This window comes from Monodelphis domestica, chromosome 7 (genome assembly GCF_027887165.1).
Source record: "Monodelphis domestica isolate mMonDom1 chromosome 7, mMonDom1.pri, whole genome shotgun sequence".
NCBI lineage: Eukaryota > Metazoa > Chordata > Mammalia > Didelphimorphia > Didelphidae > Monodelphis > Monodelphis domestica.
In genome coordinates, this window is record NC_077233.1 from 230,750,826 (window position 1) to 230,764,970 (window position 14,145).

The 14,145-nt window shown below is 38.0% G+C and overlaps 1 protein-coding gene across 4 annotated transcripts in view; it reads left to right on the forward strand.

Annotated features, from left to right (window-relative positions):
• DNAH3 (dynein axonemal heavy chain 3) overlaps window positions 1–14,145 on the forward strand; it is a 246,850-nt gene that overhangs the window by 166,019 nt on the left and 66,686 nt on the right. For 3 of the 4 annotated variants that reach the window (XR_469849.3, XM_007498217.3, XM_007498219.2), the window contains 5 exons: window positions 1,752–1,881; window positions 4,391–4,633; window positions 6,190–6,293; window positions 11,399–11,693; window positions 12,574–12,753. Coding sequence is in view for 3 of the 4 variants with exons in the window: in XM_007498217.3 (XP_007498279.2) it covers window positions 1,752–1,881; window positions 4,391–4,633; window positions 6,190–6,293; window positions 11,399–11,693; window positions 12,574–12,753 (952 nt within the window). In the remaining variant the exon portion in view is untranslated. Of the gene's footprint in view, window positions 1–1,751; window positions 1,882–4,390; window positions 4,634–6,189; window positions 6,294–11,398; window positions 11,694–12,573; window positions 12,754–14,145 lie in introns of those variants that run through there. The other variant, XM_056806547.1, reaches the window with a different exon arrangement.

A 14,145-nucleotide genomic window follows, 5' to 3' on the forward strand; every position in this document is an offset into this window, starting at 1 on the left:
TCCCACTAATATGGTTTTACTGTCTATTTCTTCCTTCAATTCTCCTAGTTTCTCCATTAGAAATTTGGGTGCTATATTATTTGGTGCATACATGTTGATTAGTGATATTTCCAGAAGATCTTTTCTTTGCTGAATTTTTATGCCTCTTACCAATTGGCCTGTTCTGTTTTTTAAGATATCAATTTCCTCAGTATTTTTTGTTCCTCCTTTACCAAGCTGTTAATTCTTTTTTCATGATCTTCCCATGTCACTCTCATTTCTTCTCCCAATTTTTCTTCTACTTCTTTTCTTTTATTTTAAAATCTCCCTTAATTTTTTATTTGCACTTAAGAGCAATTCATATTATTCATATTTTTCTCGGAGGCTTTGGGTGCAGTGGTATTGACTTTGTTGTCTTCTTCTAAGTTTATGTTTTGTTCTTCCTTATCACTAAAGATAACTTTCTGTATTGTTTCTTTTCTTTTTTTTTGGACATTTGCTTATTTTTCAACCTTTTTCTTTTGATTAAAAAAATTGTTAATGTTGGGCTTTGTACCTGTGGTGAACGGAGTATTGTTCCACATTTCAGGATTTTTTTTTGTGCAGTGGCCTTCAGAACTAGCTCTGGGAAATCTATATTTTCTGTTCTTTCAAGATAGTATTATATAAGGAGAAGTGTGTTTACTACTCTTTCAGTCTGTGCTCTAGTCTATGAGTAACTACAAGTACTCTTTTATGCCTTGGAGCTGTGACCAGCGTTCCCTTCTCCCTTTTGGCCACAAACACTGGTGTGTGTTAGTGTTCCTCCTTACCCTGAGATTGTGTTCCTGGACTGCAACCTGAATCTGCATACAGGCAATTTAACAAGAGTCTTGCACCCAGGGCCAGCAAAGTCTATTTTATTGGTGGGACCTGCCTTGACATGTTGTTTTGTTCTCCACTTGGCCTTCCAAGTTGTTTTGGGTTGAAAAATTATTGTACCCCTTTCTTTTTGTGGGTGCTCCAGATTTTATTTTCAAGGATTATATTATAGTTTTTGGACAGTAATTTGATAGTAATTAGATGTGTCTATGTGTTTCTCCAGCACTTGGTTCTATCATGAACTTTAGAGAAAAGAAAAAGATTTTGTTCACTACATTTCAATATAATTGGTTTCCTTGCCTCATTCTCCTTGGCAAATGCCTGGAACATATTAGGTACTTAATTATTGATTTATTGACTTTATAATACTTTGTATTTTATGAATTTAAAAATGTTCCTCTTGGAAGAATCTACAGGCTTCCTCAGACTGACAAAGGGGCCCAGAACACCAAACAATTCAAGAATCTTTGCTATAAATGGTGGTTAGGTTTTCAGGATAGTTCATAAACACGTCCTTAGCTTATATGAAGATGCATTTTAGAACTAATAATAGCTCTGAGTCTTGGATCTAGAAACCCTTTAGGACCTCAGTTCTAAATCCAGAGATTAGAAAAAGAAAGCAGACTGAAAAGGGAGGTTGGGATTAGGAGGTGGGGATACTTAAGATCCTGAGAGCTTTTGGAAACATTGTGGAGTGGAACTTCAATGACAAGGGACTATACTTAGGTATAGCCATTCCTATGGTATAGGTAGGGGTACTTAACCAGTGGAAAGTCAAAAACTTCCTGAATTACTACTGGCTTCTTCTTCTAGGGGAAAGCAGAGTATTCCAGGAGATTTGGCCATCTTCAGAAAGATTCAGCCTCCTTCCTTTGGTATCCTCTCTTAATCATATAAATTTGAACTTTCAGATTAATGACATGTTCATGTGGCTTGTCCAGCCCTCCTTAGAATTTGTCCGCCTCCAGTGTAAATTTGTGGTCCAGACGTCACCCATCCATCTTGCCTACTCCATGATGAAGCTATACAACTGTCTATTTGGTAAATGTTGTTCTTATTGCCTAAGGCAAATAAAGAGTGGTCTGGTATTTCTGTCTCCCCTCACCTTCTCCACTACACACACACACACACACACACACACACACACACACACACACACACACACAAACACACAAACACCCTTTTCTTGAGAAATGGCAAGGGGCTACGTAGGTATAGAGATCTAAAAGATATTGCAGATAAAAAGTTGAATCACAGATAATGAAATTATCTCTAGTGAACTGTATTAGGGTTTTTATTAAAAACATAAAACCTCTGATATTTGTGGCTTAACAGTAAGAAGAACAGGCAAGTAGGTGGCAAAGTGGGTAGAGTGCTTGGCCTGAAGTCAGGAAGAGTCATCTTCCTGAGTTCAAATTTGACCTTAGACACTTACTAGTTCACTTAACCCTGTTTGCTTCAGTTTCCTCATCAGTAAAATGAGCTGGAGAAGGACATGGCAAATTACTCCAATATCTGTGTCATAAAAATCCCAAATGGGGTCAGTAAGAGACAAACATGACTGAAAGACTTAAGCAGCAACAAAAGAGTAGAAAGAACATTGGCTTTGAAGTCAGAGGACTTGAGTTTGACTCTTACCATTGATGCTTATTACCTGAGTGTTCTTTTGTACCTAATTTAACCTCACTGGGTCCATGTTTATTCAACAGTAAAATGAAGGACTTAGACTAGATAGGCTCTAAGGGGACTCCTCCATATCTATATCTATATCTATATCTATATCTATGTCTATGTCTATGTCTATGTCTATGTCTATGTCTATGTCTATGTCTATGTCTATGTCTATATCTATATCATCTTTATTTCTGAATAGACTCTTCCCCAATCTCTTAGACAGCAAGCCATCTTTTCTAATAAGGGTTATAAATCAATCATTGTGCTATAGTTTTCATCTTAGTTCAGCCTTCAACATCCTGAGGGCATTTAAGGCAAGACACACACAGCTTCTCTAGTTAGGTCTCACTTTCCTCATTTGGTCAAATGGATGTTGATGGGATAAAATAAAATGCTAAATGTGGAAGAGCTTTAAAAACAAAGGCTGGATAAATAAAAGTAAAGTATAGCTTTACTCATTTTATGAAATTGTTCTGTTATTCAAAAAAAAAGACCAGATTCCTAGAAAAGAGAAATAAGGTATACTTACTTTAATTACAAGGGAATTGGATTAGTCTTATGGGCTCTTAAGTAAGAGGCCCCTCTGAAGCATTTAAACAAATGATTCATTAATTTGTAATCCTAGTTCAGTCCATTGAAATCTGCTAAAAGTAATCTGAGACATCTGGGATTTTATTGGTGTGATTCTATTAACTAACAAGCTGCAACTCCTCTAGGTTTTAGTTGTTGGTCTTCAGGAATTGTTTTGTTGGAAAAATTAATCACTCTATGAACTAACTGAAAATAAGCTTCTTTGAATTTAGCTAGGCTGGTCCTTAGATGACAGCCTATTTGCTAGAATTGTATTCTAGGCCTTTCCATGGATAAAGCCTCTAAGAACCCAGGGTCATCACTTCATGGGGAGGCATCAGAGTAAGACTTTAGTGGGCAGAAGATATATGTCCATTGGAAAGTTTTATTGGCTGCCATTTTGTTCTAGTACAGTGGCCTGGAGCACAAGTCAAATGAAATGCTGAGCTGATGAGTTGAAATAGTTTATTTCATTTGGTCAAATATGATTCAGTTTTAAAAAACTCAATGTACTTTTTTTCTGGAAAAACTTGTGTAAAATAAGGGATACCTGTATATAATAATACAATCACTCCTTAAGCTAAGCTTTTTCTGTTGCCATTTTTTAACTTGAGAAAATTATGATGAGAAGGGCTCTTCCCTTCCAAATCCATAGATATAAATGACCATTGGTTTGGGCATAGATGGCACCAAGAAAGTGTGGCAGAGGTAAACTCTGTTTTCTGTTTTCCTGTCTTCAAAAGTTCCTCCCTCCCAGAGTCCCATTGGAGTCTCCTATTAAAATGTCAGTTTAGTTCTACAAACATTTAGTTTAGGCCTTTGATTTTCAAGGCAAAAACAAAACAAAAAAATTAAGTGTTAAGCCATTATCAGCTATTAGCATCTTAGCACAAATTAATTTATCTGGGGCAAAGCCCTGAGGGACAACCTGGTAGGAGGACAAAGTTTTCAGGCAAAAAGCAGATGAGGTCAATCTGGCAGGGGCTGCTTATCCAGATAGTGTAATAAAGGTGGAAGAGGGAAAAGGATAAAGGATTGAGAAGCAGCTCAGAATCTCAAAGGGGAAAACAGCAAAAAGAAGGAAGAGGAAGATTAAGGGAAAGAGAAGGAAACCTCACTTTACAATGTTCCCTACCTCACAATGTTAACTAAGTTTGTTCCTTTTTCCAGAAATCTTGCTTTCTCAATATCCATGTTGGCTGCTTTCTGCAGCTGTCAATCCCATCATAACTTTTAGAGATGTTAGGTAAAGGGTAGGTATATAGTGCCAGTTGTGGTTCTAAAGTTCTGAGCTGTTCTCTTTTAGATGAAATCAGAGCTTTGGGTGATCCAGACTATGATGGAGAAACTGTGACAAACCAGCAAATATTCCTCTGGCTTCAAGGCCTCTTCCTCTTTTCTCTGGTGTGGACAGTGGCAGGGACTATCAATGGGGACAGCAGAAAGAAATTTGATGTTTTTTTCCGCAACCTGCTGATGAGCACAGATGATACAATCCAAAGACCCAAAAGCGTCAAAATCACCAAAAACAACATATTCCCAGAAAGAGGTAACTGTTTATTGCTCTCTACTAATTTAGACCCTATATTCCAGAGGAACAAGAATTTTATGGAGTTTCAAGGATACATAAAAAAGTAAAGTACAGTAAGCGTAATAATCACAAAATAGGTGGAGGGAGAAGGTTTCATGCCAGTGAGTGTCATCTCTTCTCTATGACAGGTCTACATTGGGGGAAAAACCTGATGGGATAAAATAAAATGGAAACCAAGGATAACCTTCCAGGGACTTTTTCTACATCCCTCCAAGAAACAATCTTATGATAAATTTGATAAATAGTGAAAGACCTGACTTGACCTCAAGTAGATTTGGTTTCTGGGTCTGTCATGAGTTCGAACTTGGGGCTACTTTATGAAATGCTTCTTACAATTACACCGATTAATTTTGCTGGGGCAACTTAGATATGCAGTAACTCTACAGAGCTTGCTGCATGTCTGTGGACCTACCTATTGAACAAAAGCTGACATTGGTTTTCCTCATCTGCAGACTTGTGCTTGTGACTTCAGGCAAATGACTTCTTATCTTCTCTGATAGTTCTTGTTCTTTTTATTGGGAAGGTTAAGCAATATTTTTAGGTCCTGGGGTTGCACATCTGATTGCTTTATTAAAAAAATAACTAGACCAGAAGTATTTAAGTTTCTTTAGTTTGGACCCCTTTAGAAATCTGGTGAAGTCTATGGATCCTTTCTCAGAAGATGGGAAATACAGAAAAAATCAATTATATTGAAATAAAGATGAGATATAATTTTTTTTTCCTGCCCTAGTTTACAAACTCCCGGTAATCTATCCACAGATTCCTTGAGGGTCCTGTACCTCAGATAAAGAACCTCATTTTAGGTACTGAGATGGACACATAACCCAACAGAGATGGGTAATAGCAGTCCTAATGGATCAATGACTGGCCTAGGCGTAGTAGGAGAACTCTCAACACATACACACAGACTCAGCACTATTCTTTATGATCCTTGGATTCTTCTAATAAACCCCAGATGGGTTTGTTTCTTCATCAGTAAATCCAAGAGAATAAACCCCTTCTAAGCTCCCATTGGGCTTTGTCATAGAATCTAGAGCTAAAGGGATCCTTGGAGATAATTTATCCCAGAGGTATAAATTACTCACATGTGATAAGTGGACCATAATACTCCCGAGTGCATCCTGAATCAGATTAAAATGTAATCAGGAAATACCTAACAAATTAATTAAAAATAAAATTATGTAAACATTGTTTTTGAAGTCAATATGCTTCCTTCAGGGATATTTATATATGCTTTAGTTGATCCCATTTCTATTTTAGTTTTATACCATTGGTCTAGCCATCTTCTCTATTATGTAAAGAAAGAAGCAGATTCTAAGAGGTGGTGACCTGTCCAGGGTATCATGTATGTAGTAAATGGCAGAGCTGGAAATCACAACCAGGCTTGCTGTTTACAGAGCCAAAACTCATTTCATTAGTCCCCTTGGCTTCTATTAAGCAAGAGAGTTAGATATGGTGAATGTACACCTTGATCTTTATGTATCTTAATGGTCTGATCTACTTCTTTGGACTAGGGAGCATCTATGACTTTTATTTTGTTAAGCATGGCAGTGGGCAGTGGAATTCATGGATAGACTACATCACCAAGGAGGAGCAGACAATTCCCAATAATGCAAAGGTAAGAGGGGAGTTAACCTTCATGCAGACTCTTGACTTGGAGATTTCTTGGAGAAGTCCTCCAAGATAGTGTCGTGGTAATCTTGGAGCTATAAGTCAAGCTTGTTAAGTATTTTGTGCATACCTTATAGAACTGTCTGGGGCTGGGAGGCACCTTCAAGGATACATCCCTGTAGCAAGGCCATATTAAAACCAATAAGGGGGTGGCAGCTGGGTGTCTCAGTGGATAGAGTGCCAGGCTTGGATTCAGGAGAACCTTCTATTGGGAAGAGTAAGCAATGTTTTCTGGTCCTGAGGTTGCATATTTGGTTGTTTTTCTAAAAAAATATGTAGACCAGAAATATTTAACCTTCTTCGGTCATGGACCCCTTTAGGAGTCTGGTGATTATAATCATCTCAGACACTTCCAAGATATGTGTCCCTGGGCATGTCCCTTAACCCCACTTATTTTTTTACTTAATTATGTATATATATATATATATATATATAATAAGTAATTATCACTTAACCCCACAGCTCTTATTACCCTTTTGTCTTGAAAACAATACTTAATATCAATTCTTTTTTTAAAAAACCCTTACCTTCCATTTTAGAACCTATACTATGTGTTGGTTCCAAGGCAGAAGAGCGGTAAGGACTAAGCAATGGGGCATAAGTGACTTGTCTAGGGTCACATAGCTAGGAAATGTCTGAGGTCAGATTTGAACCCAGGACTTCCCATCTCTAGACCTGGCTTTCAATCTACCGAGCCACCCAACTGCCCCCTAAGTATAAATTTTAAGACAGAGTGTAAGGGTTTAAACTCCACCCCCAACAATCTGGCCCAAAAGATACCTATACTTTGCTAAAGAACATCCTAGAGGATGCTTTCCTATTACCTAATGGATATTAAAAAGGCATAGTTAAGCAGAATACTCATGGGAAGGAAGGTAAGAGGTTTGCTAAGTGGGATATTCTACTTCTGTTTTGTCTTTAACCATTGTTGAAAATATTTCTAAAATGTCCATTTCCCTGCCTCTGTAAAGCAGTTTGATGAAGAGTTAAGATTTGGTGAAATGATTGAGGACCCTAAAGGGTTTCAGGGTCATCATTTTGGACCATAGCTCAAGGGCTATCTAGTCTAACCCCATCGTTTTATAAATGAAGAAACGAAGGCTCAAAGAGTGATACCCAAGATGACAAGGGCAATAAATAGTAGAAGAAGGATTTTAACCAGATGCTCTGCCTGTAGAACAGAACAGTATTCTTTTCACTGTACTATGTTCATATCTATAATGATGAATGGGAGTAGGCAAAATGACAGGAGATAGTGATGAATTCATTCTCTGCTTAGGACACACTCCAATACTAGCTATGTGGGAGGTGGGTGTGTCCTAGTCAGCCCATGTGTTTTAAATATATCCAGACTATTGGTTTATTTCCTGTGATTTCCCTTTTTGTGCTAAAAAGGTATGTGCTGAATTTGTACATGGAAGTTTTTCTGGATGAAGACTGCCCACCAGTTTTCTCCATAAATGTGGGCAACATTTGAACATTTGTTTTTTGTTTTAATCTCATCACAAAATTATATGAGCCTCCAGAATTTACATAAAACCAAATTCATTCTAAATTCTTAGTATTCTTTGTGCCAAACCCAATACCTCACAAAACCACGGTTTTGTCTTCATAGTACAAAATTATTTCCTTAGTCTAGTCATGGAAGACACTACAACCTTGAAAAAAGGATTATTGATGCCTTTTATTGTTTGTTTGTTTTTAATGTAATTTATTTTTTTTAATTCAGTCTTTCCTGGATGTAACACCACCAACTCTCTTTCTTGTATAAAGAACCCATCTCTCTACCCAACAGAGGAAGGCATATTCATCATCTCTTCTTTTTTTTTTCCCTAAAACCCTTACCTTCCACCTTAGAATTAACACTATGTATTGGTTACAATATAGAAAAGTGGGAAAGGCTAGGCAATGAGGGCTAAGTGACTTGCAAAAGGTCATATAGCTAGGAATTGTTGTCTCCTCCATTAGATTGTGAGATCTTTGATGTTAAGGACTATCTTTTGCCTCTTTTTGTATTTCCAGCAGAGTTTTTTGGCATATGGAAGGCATATAATAAATGTTTATTGATTAACTGACTAGCTTCTAAAGGGGAGATGTAGATCAGAAAAGATGTCATATAGTGAGCAGCACTTGAGTTCAGCTTAGGGATTCTAAAAAGCAGAATATATGGGGGCAGCTGAGTAGCTCAGTGGATTGAGAGCTAGGCCTAGAGATGGGAGGTCCTAGGTTCACATCTAGCCTCAGACACTTCCCAGCTGTGTGACCCTGGGCAAGTCACTTGACCCCCATTGCCTAGCCCTTACCACTCTTCTGCCTTGGAGCCAATACACAGTATTGACTCCAAGACGGAAGGTAAGGGTTTAAAAAAAATAAAAATAAAAATAAAAAGCAGAATATAAACTCCTTGAGACCAGACATGCCCTAATGTTCATCTTTGTATCTCTCTGGCCTAATATAGTGGGGAAATTAGATATCATAGTGGTTAGAGTGCTGGTCCTGAAGTCAGGAAGTTTTCTCTTCCTGAATTAAAATCTGACCTCAAATACTTACTGTTTGATCCTGGGCAAGTCACTTAACTCTGTTTGCCTCAGTTTCTCATCTGTAAAATAAACTGGAGAAAGGAATGACAGACCAGTCCAGTTTTGCCAGGAAAATCCCAAAGGAGATCATGAAGTGATGAATAAAGCCTCCTGGCCAGCGAGAAGCTTTATGATAGGAAAATAGAAACAGGATAGAAGTATTTGAATCCCGTGAAGGGTGTGAAAGAGCCGACCTTTGAGATATGAGTAATGAGTCAGTAATCAATTATTATTAATATTCGGGAGCCACAGCCATGCTCTGACCACTGGACGTTACTTTTAAGGCTATTCCCATCCAGTGATCCCAATTTAACACTGCACTGGTCAGAGGATAATACTAGCTCAGTAGGGAGAGAGATTAGAGACTGAAAGAATTAGACAATGCTAGGTATTAGCATAGGAAAAGAGAGAGAGACAGAGAGAGAGACCTGACTGAAGGGCCAGGCCTCAGGAAAGAAAAAGAAGAGAGAGAAAGGGGAGAAGTTAGTCTGTAGGGCAAACCTGTCAATGTCCTCAAAGTGGGCGGAGCTGGCTATGTTCCTTCCTTTTATTCTCTTTGATATGCAAATGAACTCAATACATATTGATAAGTTACATGATGCCTCAATACATATAGATGAGTTACATAGTGTATTGCCATTGGATAATTGCAAATTATGACAAGGTGAAGGTGGGGTTATTATCCTCAGGTGAGTGAGACAAAGGGAAGCAAGGTGTTTCGCCCTAACTTCAGCCACTCTGGGAATAGAGTTCATTGCCATGCGCAGAATGGCCATGTGCTCACTCACAATTCTTGTCTCTCCACAATACCTATGGGCTAGACTGCTACAATGAACATGGTTGAAATGACTGAACAATAGCCTAATATAGTGCCTTGAACATAGTAGGAACTTTAAAAGCATTTGATGAAAAAAAAAACACATTAATTTGAACTGGAACAACCTCCAGGAATTAATGCAGAAAGGAACAGAACCAGGAGAACATTGTACACAGAACTGTACACAGAAACTGATACACTGTGGTACAATCGAATATAATGGACTTTTCTCTACTAGCAGCAATGCAATGATCCAGGACAATTCTGAGGGACTCATGAGAAAGAACGCTATCCACATCCAGAGGAAGAACTGTGGGAGCAGAAACACAGAAGAAAAACAACTGCTTGATCATATGAGTTGATGGGGATATGATTGAGGATGTAGACTATAAATGATCACCCTAGTGCAAATATCAATAATATGGAAATAGTTCTTGATCAATGACACATGAAATACCCAGCGGAATTGAGAGTCATCTAGGGAGGCTTGGTGGGAGGGGAGGGAAAGAACATGAATCTTGTAACGATGAAAAAATATTCTAATTTAACTAATTAAATAAAATTTAAAAACAAAAATAAAAAACACATTAATTTGATGATGAATAAAAAAAGATTTTGCTTCATAGAGGTTTTATTAAAAGCAATAACACATAGACCATTCCTCATTGGGAGATTATAGAATTTAGAGCTGCAAGGGACTTCATTCATTCAAACTTACTTGCCTTACAGATGAGGAAACTAAGATCTCTAGAAATGAAGTAATTTGTCCAAGTTCATAAAAGTAATGACTGGCAGAAAAGGGATTATTTGAACCAACATCTTCTGATTCTCAATCCAGAGTTCTTTCCATCACAACTCATTAGCTCCCTGAAACAGTGATTGGGAGAACTCGATTTTGGGGAAGTAAGGAATATCCTCATTCAGAACAATGATCTGAGAAAGGTAGATAACTATTTGAGGTAGAATAAATATGCCAGGCTAAAGGAATACTGGGTACCTGTCTTGGTTCATTTGACTCTGAAATTGACTGCAATTGTATATTTTCTGAGATGTTTCTTGACTTCTCCAGTTTTCAGATCTATAAAATGGGAGAATGAAATTCCTTTCAGAGGTAGTGGAAAGATTATAGGAGATAACATCAATGAAAGTGAACTTAGTCCTTGGGGAGAAAGACACTAGAAGAAGAAAAGTGAGAATTTTCAATAATGATGACCTGAGCTAGCAAGATGACTCATGGATAGAGCACAGATCTTCAGTTAGGGAAGTTGAGTTCAAATCTAGCCTCAGATTCTTTCTGGCTATATGTTCCTGGGAAAGCTGAGTAACCTGTTTCCTCATCTGTAAAATGGGGATAATAGCTTCAGTCTCCAGAGTTATTGCAAAGATCCAATGAAATAATGTTTGTAAAATTTTTTTAGCACTAAAGTATCATATAAATTCTAGCTGTTATGATTCATAACTTGAAGATTTCTTCACTTTCTTATTCTGTTTCTAGAGACCCTAAATGTGATGTCTCCTGATATCTACTTTTCCATACACTTGTCTCTCTAATCTACTTTCACTTTGAAACCAAGTACCCTAGCCTTGAGTCAAGCCTGAAGATATAACCTTCCTTTATTTAGCACTAAAATTTGCCTTTTCTCTATCTGACCACAGGTTTCTGAACTCATTATCCCAACTATGGAAACAGCCCGGCAATCCTTCTTCCTGAAGGTCTATTTAAACCATCGGATCCCTATGCTCTTTGTGGGCCCTACAGGAACTGGCAAGTCAGCTATCACAAACAACTTCCTGGTCCATCTGCCCAAGGACCTTTATCTGCCCAACTGCATCAACTTCTCTGCCAGAACCTCAGCAAACCAGACCCAGGACATTATAATGTCAAAGCTGGATCGGCGAAGGAAGGGTCTCTTTGGTCCGCCTACAGGAAAACAAGCTGTGGTATTTGTAGGTGAGTTGTCTCTTTTTTGAAGAGAGACTGCCTTCTTCCTTCTCATCCCTTCCATTCTTTCATCTGGCTCCTCCAAAGTGAAACACTTCCTTTGGGAAAAAAAAGTCCTAAGAAAAAGGGTCTTCCTCTTTTTCAAAGAGCTAATCAGCTAATCACTGTGAAAAGAACTCAAGACTGAGAGTCAAGAAGACCTGAGTTGAAATCCAGCCTTTTAAACACTCACTTGCTCTGTGTCCTGGACAAGTCATTTAACCCTATTTGCCTCAGTTTCTTCATCTATAAAATGAACTGGAAAAGGAAATGGCAAACTACTCTAGTATCTTTGCCAAGAAAACCCCAAATAGAGTCATGAAGAGTCAAGCATGGCTATAATGACTCAACAACAAATATCACCATCCTTTTAGAACAAACTTTTAAGTGCCTACTCTATACAAGCTACTGTAGGCTTATCAGGGAAACAGAGATGCAAAACAATATAGTCCTTGACTTCGTGGACCATAATCTAATAGGGGAGATATGAATTATGTTAAGCAATGTGATATAAGATGGAATGTACTATCTACCTTCCACATGTTGAGTTCACTTTATGAGCTGAAAAATTTCTGGGTGACAGGGGCAGCTGGGTATCTCAGTGGATGGAGAGCCAGGCCTAGAGATGGGAGGTCCTAGGTTCAAATCTGGCCTCAGACACTTCCCAGCTGTGTGACCCTGGGCAAGTCACTTGACCCCCATTGAGGTTGAAATGGGCACTGGAATACCTGGGATGGGATTGCTCTGCTGAAACTCTCTTTAGGGAACTTAAGCACAAAGGCAGGGGGTAGACATGAGGTCCCCAAACATATTCCTAGCTCCCTCATCAAAGACTAACTGCTTTCCTCAGATGACCTCAACATGCCGGCCAAAGAGATATATGGAGCTCAGCCTCCCATTGAGCTCCTGAGGCAATGGATCGACCATGGTCACTGGTATGACAAAAAGGACACATCCAGGTTGGATATAGTGGATGTACTATTTGTGTCAGCTATGGGCCCTCCAGGTGGAGGAAGGAATGACATTACAGGTATGTAAAAAAGAAAAAAAAATCTAGCCACTGGCTCAGTTTCCGCAGAGCAAAGAGATTCTCAAGAATAGTTATTTTTCATATTAACCCAGGCAGAACAATCTGTCACAGTAGGAATTTGGATTAATATAAAGAAAAAATTCATAACAAAGAATTATGGGACATTAAAATAGGCAAACAGGGAAGACTATGAAATCTGCTTATCTGAAACAAGAGTCAGTTGGACCTGATCCCCCAGAACTGCAGACATGGGAGGAATCACAAAGGCTTTCTAAATCTGAATAGGAATCCCCTCTACAAACCTGACAAGTGGTTCTCTAGCCTCTGCTTGAAGACCTCCAGTGATAAAAAATCTACAATCTCCTGTGTTGACCCATTCCATTTTGGTGTGGCTCAAATCGTAATTTATTTCCTTCCATGAAACCTAAACTTACTTCTTTTCAACTTTCATAGCTTCTCACTTTACTTTTTCAGGGCAAGCAGAGCAAGTCTAATCTTCCCATGTAATATCCCTTCAAAGACTTGAAAACAGCTCTCTGTCCCTCCTCCTCTTCTGTCTTCCTCCTATATTCTCTTCTTCAAGCTAAACATTTCCAGTTCCTGACTCCAGGTCCTATGTTCTATCTATCCACTGCTTCACCTAGCTAGCTGCCTTATCTTCTTAAGTTATCCCCTTCTTATTCCTCCCCCTATCTATCCTGTTAATTTTGAACAAAGTATACTTATAGTCATATTCTAGTCATGAATCTCCTTCTACTAAGTAGAACTATGAGGACAAATCTGCCTCCTTGAGAACTCTGTTTCAATTTGCTTTGTTGCACAGACTTTGTGCATTTATGAGGATACCTTAGAGGCCATAAATTAATCATTGACTTCTTTCTTTTTGAAAAATTTACTTATATTTTTAAAATTCAATTTTATTTTCATTCCAAATCCATTTCATTTTATTTTCAGTTCCAAATTCAATTCCTCCCCACCCTGTTGAGAAGTTAAGAAAAAGAAAGCCTGTTTCAAAAATATATTGACATGCAGAACAAATTTCTGTATTAGTCATGTCCAAGGAAAAAAAATAAGAAAGAGAAAGCAAGGGAAGAAAATATGCTTCAGTCTAAATTCTGTATGCATCTGTTCTCTTTCTGGATGTGAATAATCCTGAGTCCTTTGGAATTGTGATTGACCAGTCTTACAAAGTTGATTATTTTATAATATTGCTGATGCTATATAAATTGTTTTCCTAGTTCTTGCTTACCTTACTTTTCATCAGTTTATACAAAGGTTCCCAGGTTTTTCTGAAACCAATCCCTTCATCTTTCCTAATAGAACAGTAGTATTTCATCACATTTATACACCATAACTTGATCAACCATTCTCCAATTGATGGGCAGTTTCCAA